This window comes from Gossypium hirsutum, chromosome D06 (genome assembly GCF_007990345.1).
Source record: "Gossypium hirsutum isolate 1008001.06 chromosome D06, Gossypium_hirsutum_v2.1, whole genome shotgun sequence".
Lineage (NCBI taxonomy): Eukaryota > Viridiplantae > Streptophyta > Magnoliopsida > Malvales > Malvaceae > Gossypium > Gossypium hirsutum.
In genome coordinates, this window is record NC_053442.1 from 29,873,243 (window position 1) to 29,895,747 (window position 22,505).

At 35.0% G+C, this 22,505-nt stretch overlaps 1 protein-coding gene across 4 annotated transcripts; it reads left to right on the forward strand.

Moving 5' to 3' along the window:
- The first annotated feature begins 94 nt into the window (after nucleotides 1–94).
- On the forward strand, nucleotides 95–20,341 carry LOC107889849 (4-alpha-glucanotransferase DPE2). Of its 4 annotated transcripts, none has more exons than XM_016814416.2 (23): nucleotides 95–353; nucleotides 513–854; nucleotides 2,674–2,791; nucleotides 2,869–2,924; nucleotides 3,023–3,150; nucleotides 3,260–3,386; nucleotides 3,481–3,677; nucleotides 4,032–4,110; nucleotides 4,223–4,261; nucleotides 9,118–9,237; nucleotides 9,352–9,453; nucleotides 9,614–9,697; nucleotides 9,826–10,068; nucleotides 10,217–10,342; nucleotides 10,449–10,523; nucleotides 10,982–11,050; nucleotides 17,295–17,414; nucleotides 18,180–18,277; nucleotides 18,404–18,563; nucleotides 18,668–18,766; nucleotides 19,336–19,533; nucleotides 19,674–19,767; nucleotides 19,910–20,341. In XM_016814416.2, exons 2-23 carry the CDS (start codon nucleotides 537–539, stop codon nucleotides 20,065–20,067), a joined length of 2,808 nt encoding a protein of 935 aa, XP_016669905.2. In that variant the 5' UTR covers nucleotides 95–353; nucleotides 513–536; the 3' UTR covers nucleotides 20,068–20,341. The 4 variants fall into 4 exon arrangements, with proteins under 4 accessions (XP_016669905.2, XP_016669889.2, XP_040951399.1 ...); XM_016814400.2 differs by having other exon boundaries at nucleotides 123–353; nucleotides 495–854; XM_041095465.1 differs by lacking the exon at nucleotides 19,910–20,341 and having other exon boundaries at nucleotides 123–353; nucleotides 495–854; nucleotides 19,658–19,740.
- The last annotated feature ends 2,164 nt before the right edge of the window (nucleotides 20,342–22,505 follow it).

Genomic DNA, 22,505 nt, shown 5'->3' on the forward strand with positions numbered 1-22,505 from the left:
CACTCTTTCCGACAACACTTTCATATAGGCAAAAAGGGAAAAAAATGACTAACACCCGTATATATTTTTTTAAACAAAAAGTCTATAGAAATGAAAAATACTAAAAAAATAACACCCGTCTTTTCAGATTTTATTTCTTCTGGTTCGAAATAAAAATATCTATAGAAAATGATAAAATAGATTTTTTGCTACACATGGAGACGATAGAAGCGGACAGACCCACTCCTTTCGCAGCCTTCTTTCGTTTGTTTCTCTTTTATAAAATAAAAATTATATATACACACACAACTTCACCGTTCCTTTAAGAGGATACTGGCCGAATAGATAGCTTTCAACTTTCAATCTAAGTAAAGGTGACTCTCTTTCTGTTTGCCCCCAATTGTGTGAATTTGCAATTGGCCACGTCTCAGTTTAACCCGTGTTGTTGAATTTCTTCAATTCCTAAATTTCAGAAATAACGTCTGATTTTGGATTCTGGTTGTAATCTGTTTTAGTAATAAATGGCGAATCAGGGATTGTTCTCAGCGGCGAAGTCTATGAAATCTGTGAAACTCAAGTTTAGAATACCGTATTTCACGGAATGGGGCCAAAGCCTGCTGTTATGCGGCTCCGAACCAACGCTTGGTTCATGGAACGTTAAGAAAGGGTTGTTGCTGAGCCCTGTTCATCAAGATGATCAACTCATATGGACTGCAACCATTTCAGTGCCATGTCAATTCAGTTGCGGCTACCGTTATTATGTGGTGGATGATGCCAAAAATGTACTGAGATGGGAGATGGGAAACGAGCGTCGGTTGTCAATACCTCACCTGCTTCCGGAGGGTCATACTCTCGAGCTTCATGATCTTTGGCAGGTGCTACTTTCAGTTGATTCGTCCATCCTTTTTTTTTTTGGTTCATTCAATTGCTTTTCAGATCAATATTCTTCTTAAGCACGGTTTTTGCTCCCATTGTTGTGGAAGTACGTATATTACCGTATCTATATGAATAATAGTTTATTATTGTTGTTCTTATTTTTGTTGTTGAGTTCTAGATCTGCTGAGCAATAGACAGATAAGCTTATTCTCGTTCTTCTAGTGCAGATTGATATGACCTCTTACGTTTATACTGTATTAAGTTGTCTTCTGTTCTGCACTTGTGCGTGTCTGGAAGTCTTTAGGAAGCAAATAATTAATCTGTAATTTGACATCAGAAGTTAATTTCAATGGCAACTTTCCTGTTAGCCTCCTATTTGCTTTGCTGCTTCTTGCAAAACTAAGCAAAAACTTGGAACAAAAGACTAATTTTCTGCGTACTACATTCTGTAAATTCAATATAATTTATAGAGAATGCATACCACTAAATATGGTATGAAGTTCCCTTAATTGATAGGTCCTTGATTCAAGGGATCTCTTTATTAATCTTTACATAACAAAAAAAAAAAATTTACTAAACTAGCTCCAAATCACTAATTGACAGCTCCAAGTTCCTTATGAATTGGACCGTGTTAATTATTCAAGTCAATGATATATCTATTTTTTAACTAAGGTCAATGGTATTTTATTCCATAATTCTACATTTTTACTCTGTTTGCTGTGATGGACTTCTAATATCTTCATTGATGGCTATTTATCAATGGATCTAAGACGAGAAAAAAGTAGTCTGCATTAACCTTTCCTTCTACAATTAACATGCACTGCTCTGTATCTTGTGAAATGAATATGGTAACTGGGAACAATTAAATGATACAACTTGTAGTAATCAGAGTGGAGTTCTTTTTGTTGATGCTTTTGCCAAAAAAAATTTGCAACTTACTCTTGACTTTCTTGTTGAACTAATAGTAAAACTATTCTCTTCAATGCAGTATTTCTTGTGCAATTCTGTATTTTTTTTCCATCATCTACCTACATAATTGACAGCCTTGCATCTTTTATCCATTCCAGATGAAAATTATTGCTTTTCTCCCCTGAATTTGAATACTGAAAAGTTAAGCCACAAAGCATTCATTTTATCCACCTATTCTTTAGATTCTTCTGGAAAGGGGTTGGGGTTATCAACACTAGTCTCTGACTGTTGTTGGCAAGGTTAAAATGAGCAAATCTGCTTAAATTCTTTAAGATTTTAATGGTTCAAATTCCTATGGACATATTAGTTCTGAGACAACTGCGAAGGACTCGTAGGTTAGATGAAACTTATTACAAAATCTATTTGCCAATGGCCAGTTATAATTACTTGTTTGTTTTCATAATTCTTGATCATTTGGCATTTCCTAGCTGCCTGGCAAACCATTGCTAACGTCAATGCTCAGAAGTAATGTAGGCACATTTTGCAAATAAATACTGCTTTATAGCATCCCGGCTGAACTACTTTCACGAATCAACTTTCACATCTTCTGATATTTTGCTATCAGCCTACCTGTCCTCCAGGTCCTACTTTCTTCATCCTAATGTTAGGTATCAAAAAGGTTCAGTTAGGGTGTCTGGCTTACCAAATCTGCTGTCAACAAGTTTCTTCAAGGTGTTTCTAGAACAATGTTGGTATTCTTTAAAGAACTGGTTTTCTTAAATGGATGCTTTTTCAGCTTTGTGATTGATGCTGGATTGGTGGTTGAGTGATATTTGGCCATTGTAAAGCGTGCTAGTTTCTTGACATTGACATTTGAAACTGAACCTAAATTTTTCTGTTAAAATCCAGACTGGTGCTGATGCTCTTCTTTTCCGAAGTGCCTTTAAAGATGTCATATTTTGCAAAAATTCTACCTTTAACATTGATAGGCCTGAAGCAATACTTCATGATGAATTGGTTCAGCAAGGTAATTTCACCATTTGTCCTTTTAAAAAAAAAAGTTTAGCTAATTAATTACTGTTCATGAAATTTGAATTGATACAGAGTCAATCCTTGTACGTTTCAAAATCTGTTGTCCAAATGTACAAGAAGGCACATCGGTAGGCTTCCCTATCCCAAAGGAGTTTTACGGTGCATTAATTGGTATTTTAGAAGTTCACTGGATGTTCCATCTATTTATGATGTTTGACCAACGCAGGTGTATGTGATTGGTAGCTCTACAAAGTTGGGGAATTGGAAGGTTCAGGATGGGCTTAAGCTACATTATACTGGTGAATATATCTGGGAAGCATACTGTGTAATTCCAAGGGGTGATTTTCCAATAAGATATCCTTTCTTATATATGTTTCTGTAATTCAAAAATATACTTTTTCATCTGGAGTTTGTTTATTTCATTGCTATCTATCTCTTTCCTCTTCCTTAACAATTGTTTCACATATAAGTACTGTAAATATGGCAAGAATGGATGTTTCTCTTTGGAAGTTGGTTCAACAAGGGAGCTCTCTGTCAATTCCTCTAAAAGTCAATCACAATATATTTTCCTTTCAGATGGCATGTTGAGGGTACAACACTGAAGATTTCTTAATAGTTAAGTGAATAGTATAATGTGCATTATGTGTAGTGATCATGGTACTAATATGTCAACTGGGTTTGTAGGAAATGCCCTGGCGAGGTTGTGGTGTTGCTGTTCCCATGTTCTCTGTGCGATCGGAAGATGATATTGGTGTTGGTGAATTCCTTGACCTAAAGCTACTTGTAGATTGGGCTGTGGAGTCTGGATTCCATTTAGTTCAGCTTCTACCAATCAATGATACATCTGTACATAGGATGTGGTGGGATTCATATCCGTACAGGTAACGCCCATAAATAAGATAGTAGATAAAATGGCTCAAATTATGTCATCATTAAAAGTTATCCCCACCTGTTTGTCTTCACTCTATGGAAGGTGGAGCTGATGTTTTCAATTTTGAACTCATGGACTGCTGTTTGTTTTCTCCCCTTCCAGAGCTCTTGTTGGCTGCAGCATGTCTGCATTTTCATGTTACAGTTTTTTTCTGATTTTGTTTACTATCTAATAGAAGGAAGTATGCTATCTAATATTTGACACCATTAAGATTCCCCTTTAAGAGTGCTTATTATTGAATACAACATGCATAAACTTAAAGTTGTAATGCTGAATTTTAATAGTGCTCTCTTATTTTTGGCAGCTCATTGTCCGTATTTGCATTGCATCCACTATACCTGAGACTGCAAGCCCTTTCGAAAAATTTGCCAGAGGATGTCAAGGTAGGTTGATAGCCTGTTCAACCTTAAATTTTACTTATTTTTTGATTTCATGTTTCTGATAGGCCTTTTTAAAAAAAAATTTAATCATCTTGTTAATCCTTTTTCCTTTCAGAGTGAGATTAGAAATGCCAAAGAACGCCTAGATGGAAAGGTAGATTCTCCAATTTTCTAATGTTTTATTGCTAGTAAGATATTTTTGTTGATATATTGGTTGCATTAATCGTACAATTAGATTGCTGGAAAAAGAATTATGGAAATAGGATGATGGATGTTAGAGGTCATTAGCCGTCTCAATGGTAATAGTTAGTGCGAACTAATGTCAAACTCAAAAAAGTTTATTTTGCAGCTATTGAGTTATTCTTACGACATCAATCATGTGACCTTTCCTCATTCTATTGTTATTGATACCCATTTTTGAATTGTGGAAAAACTACACATTTTCTTTGTTAATTTGAGAAGAAAGAAATGGTAGAACATAGGTGGCTGCTGCTGTTGGAAAAAAAGAGGGAGAAAAAAGAGAAAATATTCAAATCTGTGTGCCTCTCATTATCATCAAACATAGGGAAAATATATACAAGTGAAACTATACATAAAAAGGAAAGATAATTTTCTAATTTCCTAAATTTCAGTCTATTGTGATCCCCTAAATTATTGTGTAAGATTTATACATATCTTGACACTCCCCCTCAAGCTACAGTGTATAGATCATATGCTCCTAGCTTGTATATTTATATCCAATCCGAGGTTTCCTGAGAGCTTTAGTGAGGATATCTGCTAACTGATCATTAGAATTAATAAATCTAGTTGCAATACACTATGCCTCAATCTTCTGTCTAACAAATGACAATCAATCTCTATATGTTTCATCCTCTCATGGAACATCGGATTGTTGCAATATGTAAGACTTCTTGATTATCACATATCAATTGCATTGGACTGTCAATCTCACTCTTTAATTCCTAAAGAAGTTGTTTCAACCAGATAAGTTTGCAAGTGACTAAGGCCATGGCTCGATAGTCTGCTTCTGCGCTTGACCTTGCTACAACATCTTGCTTTTTATTTTTCCATGATATTAGATTCCCTCCAAAGAAAACACAAGATCCTGAAATCTTCTATCAGAAGGAGATTCTGCCCAACCAGCATCAGAACATCCAACAATCTGTGTATTGCCTTCATCTTCGTATAACAGACCTTGTCCAGGTGTACCCTTAATGTTTTGAAGGATATGCATTACTGCATCCCAATGATTGTCACAAGGATTTTGAATAAATTGACTTATTACACTCACTGGAAAATAGATGTCTGATCGGGTGATAGGAAGATTAATTTTCCAACCAACCTTCGATATTGACTGGGATCGCTTAACGACTCCCCTTGTCCTGGAACAAGTTTAACATTAGGGTTCATAGGCATATTGATAGGTTTACGATCCAGCATCCCTGTTTCTTTCAAGATATCCAACACATACTTCCTTTGAAAAATGACAATGCCTGTATTTGACTGTGCCACCTCAATGCCCAAAAAATATTTCAGTTTTCCCAAGTCTTTATTTGAAAGACTGAAAATATGTTGCTTGAGTTGCACCATCCCCTCATGATCATCTCTGGTGATAGCAATGTCATCCACATAGACAATCAGATAGATACACTTGTCATGGTTGTTATGACGATAAAAGATTGAGTGATTTGTTTCACTCTGTTTCATCCCAAATTGTTGAATAACAACACTGAATCATCCAAACCAAGCTCTTGGAAAAAATCGGCTTCTGCAGAAATAAAATATTTTTAAGTGCAAGGATCATAGCATTTGTACCTCTTTTGATGCTGAGAGTACCCCAAAAAGATGCATTTAATGGATTTGGGAAGAAGTTTATCGTTTCCTGGTGTGTGGTTATGAACAAAACATGTGCACCCGAAAAGGAAGAGGATAAGAAGACTAACTAGGGAAGACAATGAAATGAGGGCTTTGGTTTTGTAGGACAAAAGAAGGCTTTCAGTTAATTAAATAACATGCAGTAAGAACATCCCTCTAAAAACGAAGAGCTATTTTGTTATGAATGAGCATTGTGTGAGCAATTTCTATAAGGTGGCTATTTTTGCGCTCGGTTACTCCATTTTGTTGAGGGGTATAAGAGCATGAAGTGTGATGAATAATCCCTTTAGAGGTTGAGATATTTTATACACTTCGCAAAATTTGAAAAGAAATACCAAACTGATTAAGGATCTCAGTATAATTTTTTGAAAATTTCAAACAATTTAGACTTATTTTTCATTAAAAATAACCAAGTGTAATAGGAATAGTCATCAACATAAGTAACAAAATAATAAATTCCCAAAGTTGAGTCAACACAACTCGGACCCCATATGTCGGAGTGAACAAGATTAAACAAAGAAGTTTTATTATTCAAATGTTTTGGAAAAGAAGTACGAGTGTGTTTCCCAAGTTGACAAGACTTGTATTCTAATGATGAGAGCTCAGAAAAACCAGGAACTATTCTTTTGAGTTTGGAGAGACTAAGACGCCTTAAGCGACAATGAAGAAGATCAACAGAGGTATCAAAAGACAAAGCGGTTGGAGCAACACAGTAGAGGTAGTATAATCCGTGTGACTCACACCCTTCACCAATCATATTCCTCGTACTTTGATCTTGCACAAACACAATGGGAATAAAAAATGACGTTACAATTTAATTGGCGAGAAAGTTTACTAATGGATATTAAATTGTCTGAACATTTTGGGGCATATAATGTTGACTTTAATGGAATGCATGGAAGAAGATGGATTTCTCCAACTCCTTTAACAACAGTTTGAGGACCATTGGCTAATGTGACTGTGGAAGAAGTAATTGGAAAAGAGAGGGTAGAGAAAATGTGTTTATTACTAGAAATATGATTTGAAGCAATTGAATCAAATATCCAAGTACCATTTGAGGAAGACTTTGTTAGGCAAGCAAAGGAATTACCAGGTTGTGCAACTGAAGCTCTGGAGGAAGAAGATTGTTTTCAATGCTTGATTCTGCAGGTACTTGCCATAATCTGCTCCCATCAAGGTAACAGACTTAGCTTCTAGTGCGGATGGTAAAAGGAGTAAATCATCTCCTTGAGATTGAGTAACTGAGCAAAGATCGAGAATTTTGGTTTTGGCAGGAATGTCATCCATGGAGAACCCAACAAGTATCGAGTATGTTACATAATATAACTCAACTCGGTTAAAAGGTAACTTGCATTTTGTTACATAATAGTGGAGAATTAGAAGAATTTACATCTGTCTTTGCTATTGATTTGTATGAAAATATATACAAATGTTACAACAATTTACAAGGAAATAATCAACCCATTAAATTGCTAATAATTTGCTAGAGCATTTCTGTTCGTTCGTGACTTTTCTTCATATAAAAGTACCCTTCTTGCTCCTTGTTACTTCTACCCTTAAGAAGTACTTCAATTGCCCCAACTCTTTTTTGCGAAATTTGGTGTGCAAGGAGGACTTAAAAGAAGAGACTCCCACATTATCTTCTCCTGTAATAATAATATCATCTACATACACCACAAAAAGGATGATACAAATTTCTATTGTGTATAGAAAATGACTGGTCACAATTACGCTTTTCAATCCAAATTCTTGAACCACATCATTGAACTTGCCAAACCAAGTATGAGGACTTTGCTTCAACCTATTTAGAGATTTCTTCAGATGACATACCTGCCCATACTCCTCTTGAGCAACAAACTTAGGTGGTTGCTCCATATATACCTCTTCTTTGAAGAAAGACATTCTTTTTTATATGAAGAAAGACATTCTTTCTTGTATCCACGAAAAAAAGACATTCTTGATAACTAACTGGTGTGGGGGCCAACTCCTTGAACTAGGTAACGAAATAAATAGACAAACAAAAGATAGTTTGGCCATAGGAGAAAGAGTATTGGACTAATCCAACTCATAGGTTAGTGTCAAAGATCGGAGAAGAAAGCTGTTTCGGTTTTGGTTCGCTCATCTGTGACGTTTAAAGCTGTTTTATGAAAAAAAAAACTGAATTGTAAAAGAAAGGGAAATGAGAGCTTTTGATTGGTGTAGGCAATGCGAACAGAGAAGGTCATATAGCAATGATTTAATAGGCCAATGATTTAAATAAAAATTTTCAAATAGTTCAATGATTATTTTTGTAACTTTTTGAAGTTGAGCGACCAAAATGTAAACTTACTAATAGTTTAATAACCTTGGGTGTAGTTTACCAAAATATTAATATTTTATATATTTATTAAATATTAATACAAATAAATATATATAAAAGAATTATTTTATTGTTGTGTCATGCAATGTCCAAGTCATCAAATTTTCAAAATTAATGTGTCGTGTTTGAGTCATATTGTACTTGTATTATGTGCTCGTATTCGTGCTTCATAGGGGGTAAGTATCAAATTTTGGTTTCTAGGGTTTGCCAAAATTGGGGAAAAAAGAGAAAGTGAACTGTAAATCTAGATTTATGGCTTTGATGCTTTGTAGAAAGAATAGAATCATGAAATAGAGAAGAAATTGCTTCTATTGTGTGTTGAGAATAACAATTTACATGGGTACTTATATATACCATATGAGCCTAAGTTAGGAAACTACAATGAATAGGATATTCTAAAATCAAGCTAAAAAAACTGTCAATTAGCAAACATATCAGCCTGCAAATTACTAATTTGGCTGTTAGATTATGATTTAGTTAACATTGCCAAATCACTAATTTGGCTGTCAGATTCTGTTTTTGTCAACACATATAACGTAATTTTTCAAAATAGAATCCTTGATAATTTAATCTCTTAATTTTTCAAAACGTATTAGTTTTATGAAACCCAACTCTAGACATTGAAAGTTAGAAAATGAGAAAAGAACTTTAAGTTGAGTACATATGAAAGCCAATATCTTCAGTGATGATGTAAGTTTTAGCATATGCATTTCTTGTATCCTATCTTAATATTTATGATTATAAGGGTTATAATGACATGTTTTTGGTATGTCCAGGATGTTGATTATGAGGCTACAATGGCTACCAAACTTTCAATTGCCAAGAAAGTCTTCATGCAAGAAAAGGATTTAATACTTAACTCAAGTTCCTTCCATAATTTTTTTTCTGAGAATGAGGTCTTCTAAAATTTTCATTTCTTCCATATAATGGTTAAATATCCATCTCTCTTTCTAATATTTTGTTTTACGATACATGACTACTTTTCTGACAGTACTTTTAAATGTTAAAAGGATTGGTTAAAACCATATGCGGCTTTCTGTTTTTTGCGGGACTTTTTTGAAACATCAGATCATAGTCAGTGGGGTTGTTTTTCTAATTATTCTAAGGACAAGGTACTGATCCTTCCTACTTTTACTTGAACCTCCAAGTTGAGTTAGGTTGTTGAATATAGTTATTTTGTCCTCTCTTTTATATATCTGTTTTGCCCTAGGTTTTATTGCATAGATAAGCTTCTTCGTCTTAACAAAAATGTTCACTCTCCTTTTCTTACAGCTTGAGAAACTTGTCTCTAAAGATGCTTTGCACTATGATACGATTTGCTTTCATTATTACAACCAGTTCCACTTACATTTGCAGGTAATTAGAAATTAGTTTATTTCCCAAATGTTGTGTAGCTCATTCTCTCTGCCTTTTGGTGCATGATTTTTCTTGCTGTTAAACAAATTGGTCTCTTGGTGTTTATTTCCGGGTAATTTATTGGACAGTTATCAGAAGCTGCAGAATATGCAAGAGCTAAAGGGGTGGTTTTGAAAGGAGACCTACCTATTGGCGTTGACAGGAACAGCGTTGATACTTGGGTCTATCCAACTTTGTTCCGCATGAACACCTCTACTGGAGCACCTCCAGATTATTTTGCTAAAAATGGCCAGAATTGGGGATTTCCTACTTATAATTGGGAGGAAATGTCTAAAGATAACTATGGTTGGTGGCGTGCTCGCCTAACACAGGTTTTTCTATTTTATTCTTTCTTATACAGGTTTCTTTTAAATTCTCATCCTACATGTAATAAGCTGTTTGGCTTGTTCAAGTAGTTTGAAGGAAAACCATGGCCCTTTCAGTTCTAAAATTTGATAATGTTCTTTGTTTTTAATGCAGATGGGGAAGTACTTTACGGCTTATAGAATAGACCATATATTAGGCTTCTTTAGAATTTGGGAACTACCAGACCATGCTATGACGGGTCTGATTGGAAAATTCCGACCCTCTATCCCTCTAAGCCAGGTATAGAAAATAAAATTCCTTGAAATATGCAAGGGATATGCTGGTATATAACATCAAGGGGATGAAAATTTGCTCTTGATGTAACTGAATAATGCTTTGATTTCAGGAAGAACTTGAAAGAGAGGGTATTTGGGACTTTGACCGCTTGACTCGCCCATATGTTCGAAAGGAGTTTTTACAGGTAGGGGAAAGTCATTTACTGATTTCTCATGAAGAGTATTGACTTCTTTGAATCTAACTGCTAAATACTTGCTTTAAGATTTAATGTTTATCAAAATTTTCATTTCAAAAAATCTATTTTTCTTTCAAATTAGTATGCTACCCTTTCAATTCTATCTATTGAAGAAAAATTGATGAATAATAGGTGATTATTATTAATAATGCAACTAATAGTAGCCACATGAAGGTAACCAACATGTATGGATATGAATCAATTTTCCTCAAATTGATAGAAATGAGGTTACATTGTGGTTATGAAATAACAGGTTAACTCCTGGAAATAATAATTTGGTAAATATTGGATTCCAAAATGAATATTTAACATTTGTAAGTTCCCTTAAGACTCAAGTTCCTTCTAGCTATAGTGGATATTACTTTCTCATGCATATTTACCTTTGTTTTTTTCTTGTCATATTTCAGGAAAATTTTGGAGATTCTTGGATTTTGATTGCGGCAAATTTTTTTAAGGAATACCTAGACCGTTATGAGGTGATGTTCATACTTCATTTTCTATAGTTTGTTTTCCATTTCATTCCACTCCTGAAGTTTCTGTCTAGTGAATTCTTGCCAATTTTAAATGTTGGATGGCTATGCTAATTTAACTAATTAACAATTACTACTATTGAACTGACATGTAACTTTATATTGTGGAGTCATTTATCTAGATACATTTGGAGTAATTTTCAAATGAATGCGAAGAAGGAATTCATTAGGATCTAAGGAAATGAGATTATTAATGTAACCTATTCAATTAACTTGTCTTTGGAAATCTTATCATGGAAGGCTTGTTAATGATGCATACAAATGTAGCTAGAACCTGCATTTTCTTTGGTGTATTCCAAAATACTAAGGGCCCCTTTGGATGGGCAGTGCGTTTACCTGCGGTTTGTGTAAAAACAACGGTGGATTAGATATTGTAGCGTGAGACAAAAAGAAAACTAAACGCACCACACTAGTGGTAAACGCCCATTCAAAGGGGCCCTAAGATTTAATGCACAGTTTGATTTTCCTGCATGAGATTTAATTACTCGTTGTATATCACTTGTGAGAAAAGCTGAAAGGAGACAACTAAAAGCTAAAAGGAGAAAAGTCTTTTATATATTTCTAATGAGTGAAAATAGTACATATTTACAGGTTACAACCTAGGCTAATTAAGGAAACAAAATATTTACATAATAATAAATTCTCTTAAAATTTCCCCAAATCTAATCCCTAATTACAAGCATAAATTAGTGAATTAAATTCCCTTGCATTCAAGGTATCTATTTTCAACTTGGATTGAAGATACCTTCCATAGACAACTTGCTAATTAGGCCATCAAAGTGCTTCTTATGAGGTCCCTTTGTAAGTATATCAACAATGTTAGTAGTCGTAGGAATGCATGCGTGCAAATCTGTCTTCTATCGAGTTTTCCCTTGATAAAATTCTTGTTTACTTGTACATGTTTTATTCTATCATGTAAAACTGGATTGTGTGCCATAGAGATAACTGCTTGATGTCACAATAAAGCTTTATGGGTAAAGAATTTAATAGCTTCAAATCTTCAAATAGTCTTTTAGCCACATTACCTCACAGATCCTGAGTAAGGGATTAAATTTAGCCTTTGCATTGCTTCTTGCTACACCAAGTAACTATATTTCCACCAAAAAAGGTGCAGTAATCCGAAGTTGACCTATCAATTATACTTCCAGCCTAGTCAAAATTTGTATAAGCCTCCAACTTCTAGATGTCTAGACCTTTTAAATAACAATCTTTTATCGAAAAAGAAGAAAAATTAATAATAACTATCCCTTTTTGGGAGTCTCCTTTATATATCTTCCCAAGATTTGATATACAATATCAAAGTGGTATCTTCCCAATTTGTGCATGAACTAACTTACCTGGCTCATTGCAAATGCTATGTTCTGGCATGCACGATATAAATGTATCAATTTCCAAACAAGCCTTTGATATTTTTTCCTTGTTTATCGTATCTTCTTTCTATATGTTTCAATTGCCTTGTGACCAAGCATATTTGTTTCACCAAGTAAGTCAGGTGTATGCTTGCGCTGATTGACAAATATACCTTTCTTAAACCTAGTGAACTCCATCCTAAAGAACTTTTTCACTATGCCCAAGCTTTTGGTTTCAAGTTCGGTGCTTTGAAACCTGCATTGTCATCACTTGTAAAAATTATGTCATACATATAAATAATTAGATTAGCAACTTTATTTTCCCTCGAGTGTTTATAAAATACAATGTGATTTGCTTGACTCTAAGAATAGCTATGATTCCTTATAGCTTGTCCAAAATGTTCAAATAAGCTTAAGGAGGTGGTTTAAGTCAATAAAAGACATGTTTAATTTGGACACCTTTTCTTTTCTAAGCTTTTGTTTGAACTTGGGTGTTAAGCTCATGAACACCTTCTTTTAATCTCCATTCAAGTATTGTTTTAAATCCAGCTAATATAGGAGTTAATTATGATTCATACCCAAATGTCACGAGACTAAAACTTTAGTTTGACAAATTGCGTGGCTTTAGGTGATTTTTTTTTAAATCCGCCTAAATCAACCTAACTCGCAAAAAGTGAGAATTCTCAAAAAAAATTTTCCAAGACACCGAAATAAATTGTAAGTAAACTCAAAAGACATAAGAATGAATCAAACAAAAACCACAAGAAAGTAATAGCAAATCAAGTGTTTGAGCAATTGTTCCTAAAAGTATTCTATTACTCAAGAATGTGATGATTACAAATGAGAGCAAACACCTCTATTTATAGTTGAGCTCCCTAGATCGAACGTTACCTTTTAAATTACATCAACTATTGAGATTAAAACTAATTTATAAATTTAGATTAAGGGATTTTCCAAGATCCCTTAAGATTACAAAATCTTCTAAGATTATTTTACATATTTACCCTGGTAACTCTAATTTTACTAAATGTTTTACTAGGTCATCAATGCTTTTAGTAGATGGGTTTTTTCACATATTCTATGGACCGAACTAGTTCAAATGGGTCAAATGACTCATTTAATCAATTGACCTCCATGGAACGCTTTATTAGCATTCGTCATGGGTTCTGATTCGCGGCCTGTGACATCCTCCCCCACCCATTTTTGTGACACCTTCGTCGTGTCCTCGAAATGACATTGGTTTGCTTCATCTCGAAACTGTTTCAATGCATTGGCTAATTTCCAACTAATTTCTCTATTGGTTAGTTTTGCCCTTTGAAACATTTGACTTGCATTATGTCTCCGCCATCGCCTAACTTGAACTGTTTCTCTCTTTTGTACATCTTTTCTCAAGTGCCCTCTGCTCTTACTTGCCCTCATTCTGACTTGTCTCAATTGAAATCCCTTTAATCCACACAAACAAGCTTAGGCATATCAACATTGAATATGGATTAACCTCGCGTGTTGCTTCCAACTCTAGTTTGTAAACTTTTTGGTTTACCCACTTTAGAACTCTGAAAGGATCTCTATTTCTTTACCAAATCAACGGTAAGTTATAATGTAAAACACTAGGAAAATGTTCGAGATTTACTTCACTCGAAGCTTTTACTTTTCTTGACTGTTCAGTTTGCATAGTCATTTTCCCCCACTGAGTTTGATGCACAAACTCCTCTCATAGGTGGTAGCCTTACTGATAACTCAACAGACTTAATATCGATTTGCTGCACCTTTAGCATTTCCAAGGGGGTCTTCGTAGCACTCTAATCTACCAAGTCAATGTTTTTTCCACAATAAACATCATTAGTTCGTTAGATTGTTGACAATACTTTGGTTCCGCTTTTCTTATCACGACTTATCAGAACAACGCATTATTGTTGATGAGCATCCAAAAAACATAGATAATCGGCAAAAGAACCAATAAAGCATTAATCCGATTAAAGAAATTCGAATTAAGCACGAGTTTGTAATTATCTAAATAAATTATCTTTCCACTCACCGATTTGTAGCTTGACTTCTTGTGCTACTCCCACTATTGGGATCCCTTTGTAATTTACAATTTTGATCTTTTTAGTCGACTTGCTAACTAAGAGATCAAGTTTATCCGCGACTTTCTCCAATATAAACAAATCAGATGCTCCTGTATCAACAAGAGCACTCCTCTTTTGGCCTGTGATTTTGATGTCCACAAATATTAACTATTTCTGCTTGCAATCCTTCCTCGCTTTAGCATAATTGAGTAACATTGACCCAAGCTTCAATAGTCTACCCTCCTTAAGCTCCGTTTCCTCTTTTTTGTTGTTTGCAATAAACTTGAATCGTTGTGGGTAGTCTTGCACCTTATGCGGACCACAATATAAGAAGCATTGGATCTCTCTTCTCTTCCTTCAATTTGTTGTTGGTTGCCAAAGAAAAGGTTTGTGGCAATGAAGGCCACATTAAGGTTATTGTCGCAAGGAAAAAAATTGATGGAATAAGGAAAAGGTGAGGTAATTAAGGCCTCAAGCAAGATGCCACAGCAGTGGATTTTGAAGGAAGAACAAAAAAATTTAGGAAAATTGATTAAGCTGAGACCATGTTGTAAAACTGAAATTCTGTCTTGTATATTCCCTTAGTTACACATCTATTTTATAGACTTAGGGCTCCTTTAGATGGGCGTTTACCTCCCGTGCGGTGCGTTTAGCTTTTTTTGTCTCATGCTACAGTATCGCTACAATATCTAATCTCATCGCCACCGCTGTTTTTACATTAACCACAGGTAAATGCACTACCCATCCAAAAGGGCCCTAAGAGTGAGTAAAAGGAAAGAAATAAAATCTAAGGTAAATGCACTACCCATCCAAAAGGGCCTTAAGAGTGAGTAAAAGGAAAGAAATAAAATCTATCTAAAAATCAATGATCTAATCCCTAAACTTTTAGGAACAAGATATTTACAAGATATATACAATAAATCGAAAGATAAATGTTTTCCACAAGTAAGAATCCTGCTCTCCTTAGCAGCAAACCTTGTTGGCCCTTACATCAACTTGATGTTAAGATTCTTTTTTTGAATGGAGGTTTAGTGGGAGAAGGGTACATGAACATTCCACAAAAAACAAGGTATGCAAATTGAAAAGAGCTCTATATGGGCTCAAGCAATCTACTTGTTCAAATTGAAAGGATACATTCAGAGTCGAATAGATCATACGTTATTCTTTAAACATACGTTAGAAAGAAAACTCTTTGTTCTTATTGTGCTTGTAGATGATATAATCATAACAGGGAATGATATCGTGCTGATGAATTGTTTAAACAAGTTATTGATAAAAGAATTCGAGATCAAGGACCTTGGACAACTAAGATATTTTCTAGGGATGGAAATAGCGCATTCAAGGAATGCAATCTTTGTTTCTCAAAGAATGTATGTTGTTGATCTGTTAAAAGAATTAGGGATGCTTGGATGTAAACTCTCAAGTACCGCAATGGATACAAGTCAAAAATTGCAGTCTAATGAAAGCAATCTAGTTGACTAAGGCAGATATCAGAGGCTTGTTTGAAATTTGATATATTTGTCACACACAGGGCCTGAAATTGGTTTCTCAGTTGTGGTGTGAGCTAATTCATGAATGTTCCGCGAAAACACGGTAAAGCAATCTATAGAATTCTAAGATAATTAAAGACGACTCCTGGAAAAGGTCTCTACTTCAAGAGGAATACCAGTTGAGGTATTGAAGTTTCATTGATGTGGACTGGGCAGGCTCACTAAAAGATCAATAATCAACTTTTGGATATTGTACTTCAACATGAGGGAATTTTGTCACCTAGAGAAGCAAAAAGCATGTTGTGCTTTCCAGAAGTAGTGCCAAGGCAGAATATAGATCAATGACACATAGTATATGTGAAGGAATATGGCTTGAAAGAGTACTAAAGGGGCTAGAGGCTGAAATCAGCTGTCCTATGAAGATGCTTTGTGACAATCTATCATCCGTAAAACATTGCAAAATAATCCTTTACAACATGACAAGACCAAGCACGTTGATGTCAATCATTATTTTATAAAGGAGAAAATAAAAGAAAGGTCGATCAAATTACTCTATGTGCCTACATCAGCTGAGGTTGCTGATATCTTAACAAAGACACTTCCAAGAATCACATTCAAGATTCTCAGTTCCAAGCTTGGCTTGTTCAACATCTACAGCCCAGCTTGAGAAGGCGTGTTGTTATTATGAATAGTAGGGGATCTCCAAATCCCAAAAATTCATATAATAAAATCAAGAATTAAATTGAAAATTAAGGAGAATCTGGTAACCACTGATTCTGTCTCCGCATTTTGTCTTCATCTACTGTGTAGCAGCAGGTTAAGCAGAAAATCGAGAAATAAAAAATACGTTCTCTTAGCCTTTTCTCTCTTCACATTCTTTAAATGAGCTTAATAAAATTTAATTTCTACGGTACTATTAATCTATGGTGTATATCCTGTAAAAGATCTTTAAAAAATTTAAATATAAAAGAGACAAATATAATGTGAGCTTATTTTTATGTAAAAACCTCTATCTTGTCCTCTTAATTTTAATCGGAAGCTTTATGTATGTTTGCCCTTGGATTCTTATTGTTATTAACCAATGCTTTTAGCTGTTTCTTTCCTTGCGGCTATGAAACATCAATTTCTATCACTAGAAAGAATTGTGAATCGGCATCCTTAATTTAGTTGTTTTTTTCACCATTTGTTTTTTATGGGTTGTTAGCATTACTGTTTTATAAAGCAAAGATCAGGTATTCTAGAATCAACACTGAATCATTTCATTGCTTCTTCCCTGAAATTCTAGTTCAAGGAGGAGTGCAACACAGAGAAAAAAATTGCTGCCAAGGTGCACTCATGCGCAGAGAAGTCCTTGCTACCAGAGAGCGAAGACAAGATACGTTGTGATCTATTTGATCTTCTAAAGGTAGCTAATATATATCCATGTTATAAATAAATGTGGCTTAAAGGATGTGAAACTATTGCCCTTTAACTTTTAATCAAATTCCAGTCATGTCATTTTGTTATTAATACAAGTAATCTCTATAATCTTTATTAACAAACAACCTTGAACAAACTGATAAATACTGAAACTTAGTAAAACTACTTGGTTAAAAGGAATTAACTTGGAGAAAGATTTATAGAATAATTAGTTACAAAATTTTAGTCGAAAACAATTATTGAAATTTGAAGTCGATAAAATGCTTATTTGACTAGAATAACTTGTATATTATATTATTTCTTTGAATAATAAAGATAATACATCATGGCCGATGTGCAAATTGCATGCCAAGTAGGAGCTAGCATGTTGGATTCATTGATATAGCTTTTTTCTTTTCAATTTTTTTTAATGTTCAATATTTTACAGTCCTGATCTTTGACTTCATAGTCCTATCAATTCTTAATGCTGAATGTGGTTGTTATCAAGAGATCCAAAGCATGCAAAAACTTTGTATCCTAATTTTAATCTCGATTCTTCAAGTTTTATCATTTATTTAAATAATTAAGATGAAACATCATGGTTCACGTGCAAATTGCATGTTAAAGTAAAAAGCTAATATGTCAGAAAGAGTCATTCATAGTCATCTTATAAAAAGCATGTGGAAACTTGAGTGCTTTTCCTTTTTTTTTTTGATCGTTCAATATGTCATAGCCCTAATATTAGACTTCATTGCCCAAACACATTATGCAGAACATAGTTCTTATCAGAGATCCAGAACATGACAAAAGTTTCTATCCCCGTTTTAATCTGGAAGATACTTCCAGTTTTAGAGATCTGGATGATCACAGGTAGTGTGATAATTTTAACTCTTATTCTATGTCAAATTCAAAATCATAATATTCAGTTCATAGCCTTCTTTTTGATTTTGAAACACAACAATTGATGGATCTCTAAATGTTTGTTGCATAATGTAGCAAAAATGTCCTGAAAAGATTGTACTATGATTACTATTTCCACCGGCAAGACAAGTTGTGGCAGCAAAATGCTTTGAAGACGCTCCCTGCGCTGTTAAACTCATCAGATATGCTAGCTTGTGGGGAGGATCTAGGTCTTATTCCGGCTTGTGTTCATCCTGTATGTTTATTTGAAGCTTCCCAAACCTGATTGACCTTCCCTCTCTTCTTACAATTAGCATATATTGTATGATCCATAATTGTTCCTTTCATCTAAATATGCAGGTTATGCAAGAACTTGGCCTAATTGGCTTGCGGATTCAACGTATGCCCAGTGAACCAGATCTTGAATTTGGTATTCCTTCTCAGTACAGCTACATGACAGTAAGAGCCAATATCACATTGATTTCAATTGCACATATCATTTGTCAATCAGCTTCATTTTTGCTTCATCATGTAGTAGGTGAAGATACTAGGACAATTTATTTATATAATTTTGGTATATTTTAATTAGTCTTTAGTACATTGTCAGAGATTCTTCTGTGGAAATGAAAACTTCTTGTCCTAATCTGAAAAGTCGTTTCTGGCCATTGATTAGAAAGTCAGTGTGCCTTTACCTTAAAATACTTGACATTGGACACTAGGGCATTGTCTGTATATTGAATGTGTGGCTTGTCATTGAGCATATAAATGTCCTTGTTACTCTGAGATGCATGTTGTTTTAGTATTACTGGCTAAACAATGCGCATCAGAAGTTACAAAATTTTCTTCTTTTCCGTGGGAAGGATGGGTAATGTTTTTTTCCCCAAAATCATGTAATGTCTTTGGCAATTAAATGGAGTTTTTGTTCCTCAGTTTTCCTGATCCATAGCTTTCACTGAACTGTTAACTAGAGTTGCTCCCATAAAAAGAAATAACTTAATTGAGGAGTTGGCTATAACAATATGTTTCAGGTGTGTGCTCCATCATGTCATGACTGCTCCACCCTGCGTGCCTGGTGGGAAGAAGATGAAGAGAGACGACACCAGTTTTTCAAGTCTGTGATTGGGTCAGATGATCTACCACCCAGTCAATGTGTCCCAGATTTGGCACATTTGATCATAAGGCAACATATAGAGTCTCCATCAATGTGGGCAATTTTCCCCCTTCAGGTTCGTGATACAACTTGGTAGCAATATCAACTTAAACACAATGATTTTGTCTTGGAACTGCTGTTGGCTGGTGCCCTTTTTCATGTAAGCCTTACAATATCTATTACACAAGTGTTTGAAACAGTGGGTTTGATGATCAGGATTTGTTAGCTCTTAAGGAAGAGTACATGACTCGCCCTGCTACAGAGGAAACGATAAATGACCCAACAAATCCAAAGCACTATTGGAGATACCGTATGTAACTCTTGCCCTCCCCTAAATTGGTCTGATATTTGTCTGTATTATTTCATTCAAGTAGCATCCCTGTTTTGATATTGATAATGATGCTTTACTTGAAAGTGGTACACTTAAATACTTTATCCTGCTTCTAACTCAGGTGTTCATGTTACAATGGAGTCCTTGATAAAGGATAAAGAGTTAAAAACGACCATTAAAGATCTTATACAAGGGAGTGGACGATCATATCCTCACATTGGAGAAGCTGAAAGGCAGTTGAGTCGAGAAACAGCAGCCTTAGCTCTGGGGAAGCAGTAGCACCATGTGAGTGGTCCAGATATAATTTGTTGTCGAGTTTCACAGAAAGGACATGTTGGTAATCCTTTACAAAGCGAAGGTTGTTCGTGTGTAATCTCTTTACTTTGGAATTCCAGTTTACTAAATAACAAGCAAGGGAGGTAATCCTTGTAAACGAAGAGAGCCTAGTATTTCCATTGCTCGCTTTACAATTATGGATAGGTCAGAAACACATTATTATTATTATTATTATTATTATTATTCAGTACTAATAAAGGACTTGCCTCTTAATAAATTGCAAAGTTCAGCCATGAAAAACAATGATGGTGATTCACCTTTGACCTATGAAGCATGAACACTGAAATGTTCAATACAACACGTACACAATGATATGATAGTTTTTATTAACACAAGGACACGAGTATGGCTAAAAAAAAGCATTGGGAACCTGGATCTTGGTTCAAAGATCGTGAATTGCTACACTGAAAAGAGCTCCTTCACGCGCTCCTCCTTCGCCCTTTACGAATATAATAGAAGGTAAGGCAAAAGCAGCTCAAGCCCTTTCAATCACCCTAGAAGCCCTCAATGAGCTGCTTATAGATACGTATTATATGTAAGAATTGTAGTTCCTGCACCTTTCGTGAAGTCTCCTAGTGTAACATCCTTCCTTTACTTGGGTTTGGCGCCTATCGTAACTAAAGTTTTTCGAAAGTACTTTTGAAAAAAAAAAATTTTGGGAGAGAAGTTTAAATTTTCAGCTTCTCGAAAAAAAAATTTTGGGCTAAATTTTTTGTTGAGACAAACACTTTACTCTAAAAAAAAGTTTATTTATGTTTTTGTCTCAAAAGTGCTTTTTAGAAACAATAATAAAATTAAATTAAAATATATCTTTCTTTTACTAATTAATTAATACTTATTAATTATATGTATTAATTACATATGTTTTTTTGTATACTTTAAATATATATTTATATTTATATGATTGCACCTTAACTTACTTGAGTGATCATGATCAATTTTTTTTTGTGCCTTACGCCTAAGAGGTTGTAACATTTGGTGTCCTTGACAACATTGGCATGTTTTATGCATAACAAAATATTGATATTGTTTGTACTTATGTCACGGGGCTAGACCTTTCGTCTCGCAATCTGTGCGGCCTTAGGCGATCCGTTCACTTCAAACTCGCCTAAGTCAGCCTTTACGCCCAAAAGTGAGGATTCTTTTAGAATTCCTCCAAGGCGCCAATTTGTATAGCGGAAGCGGTTGTGCCAAAAGAAGCTACAAATGAACAACAAAAAGCCAAAGAAAGAATGCACACAAAGTGTTTGGGTAAATGCTCAAAGAATTTTATTACTCTTAAGAATTCAACTTACAAATGGATGAGTACAAATGAGATGGAGGCTCTCTATTTATAATTGAGCTCTCCCAAAAATCGACGGTCAAGATACATTTACATCGACGGACGAGATTAACAATATCCCTTGATTTTAGAGATTTACAAGATATGTCACATCAAATTTAATCTAATCTTTACAAGATATGATTCCCTCAATCTTCTAAGATTAGTTACCAATTTAGCCTAAGTTTCCATATCTTCATTATCGGGCCAACCAAGCTTCAATCTGATAGGCTTATCTAATAGTTCATTGAATCGGACCAGTTTTCGTGGGCTAAATGTTCCCGATCTAATCGATAGACCTCCATGGGGTTATCTTGTGCCATGGTCACGGGATTTGCACTTTGGCCCGTGACATTCTCCCCAACCTATTCTCGCAACGCCCTTGTTGCGATTTCTGAATAACACTAACTTGATTCACCTTAGAACTTTCTCGTTGTCTTGGCTTCTTCCCGACTTGTCTTTCGATTGGGTTGTCCCTTCCTTCGAAACTTTGGCCTCGACTTTCGTCCCCTCTTAACTTGAACCGTTGCACTCGTTGGTACATCCCGTTAGCAAGAAGTCTTCGCTCTAACTTGCCCTAATTTTGACTTGTTCTCATTAGAATCCCCTGGATTCTCACATCTTGGCTTCGTACCGCCCACAGTCCTTCGACTTCATTGCTTAAGAACTTTGAAAGGGTCCCTACGACTTTGCCAAGCCAACAAGCCAGAATTCAAAACACTATTAGAGTGTTTGCAATGTACCTTACTCGCAGCATTTACTCATCCCGGTTGTTTTTGCATCGATCTTTTTCCCTCAAATCCCGATGTACAACCCACCTTTCCCAAAGGTGTCGGCTCCACAGTCGAATTTGTAGGCTTCATATCGATCTTTTACACCATTAACACTTCCGAAGGGGCTTTCGTAGCATTCCGTTCTAACAAGTTAATATTTCTTCCATACAAAACATTTTCGACTAGTTGGATTGACGACAACACCTTGGCCCCAACCTTCATATCCCGATGCACTGGCATAACAATTCTTGTTAACGAACTTGTGACAATATGAATTTGATCGGCCC

Coding starts and splice junctions, on each gene's coding strand:
- LOC107889849 (XM_016814400.2), top strand. CDS start 501: ATGGCGAATCAGGGATTGTTCTCAGCGGCGAAGTCTATGAAATCTGTG. Junction 17,415..18,179: donor ATCTATTTGATCTTCTAAAG/GTAGCTAATATA, acceptor CACATTATGCAG/AACATAGTTCTTATCAGAGA. Junction 18,278..18,403: donor AGAGATCTGGATGATCACAG/GTAGTGTGATAA, acceptor TGCATAATGTAG/CAAAAATGTCCTGAAAAGAT.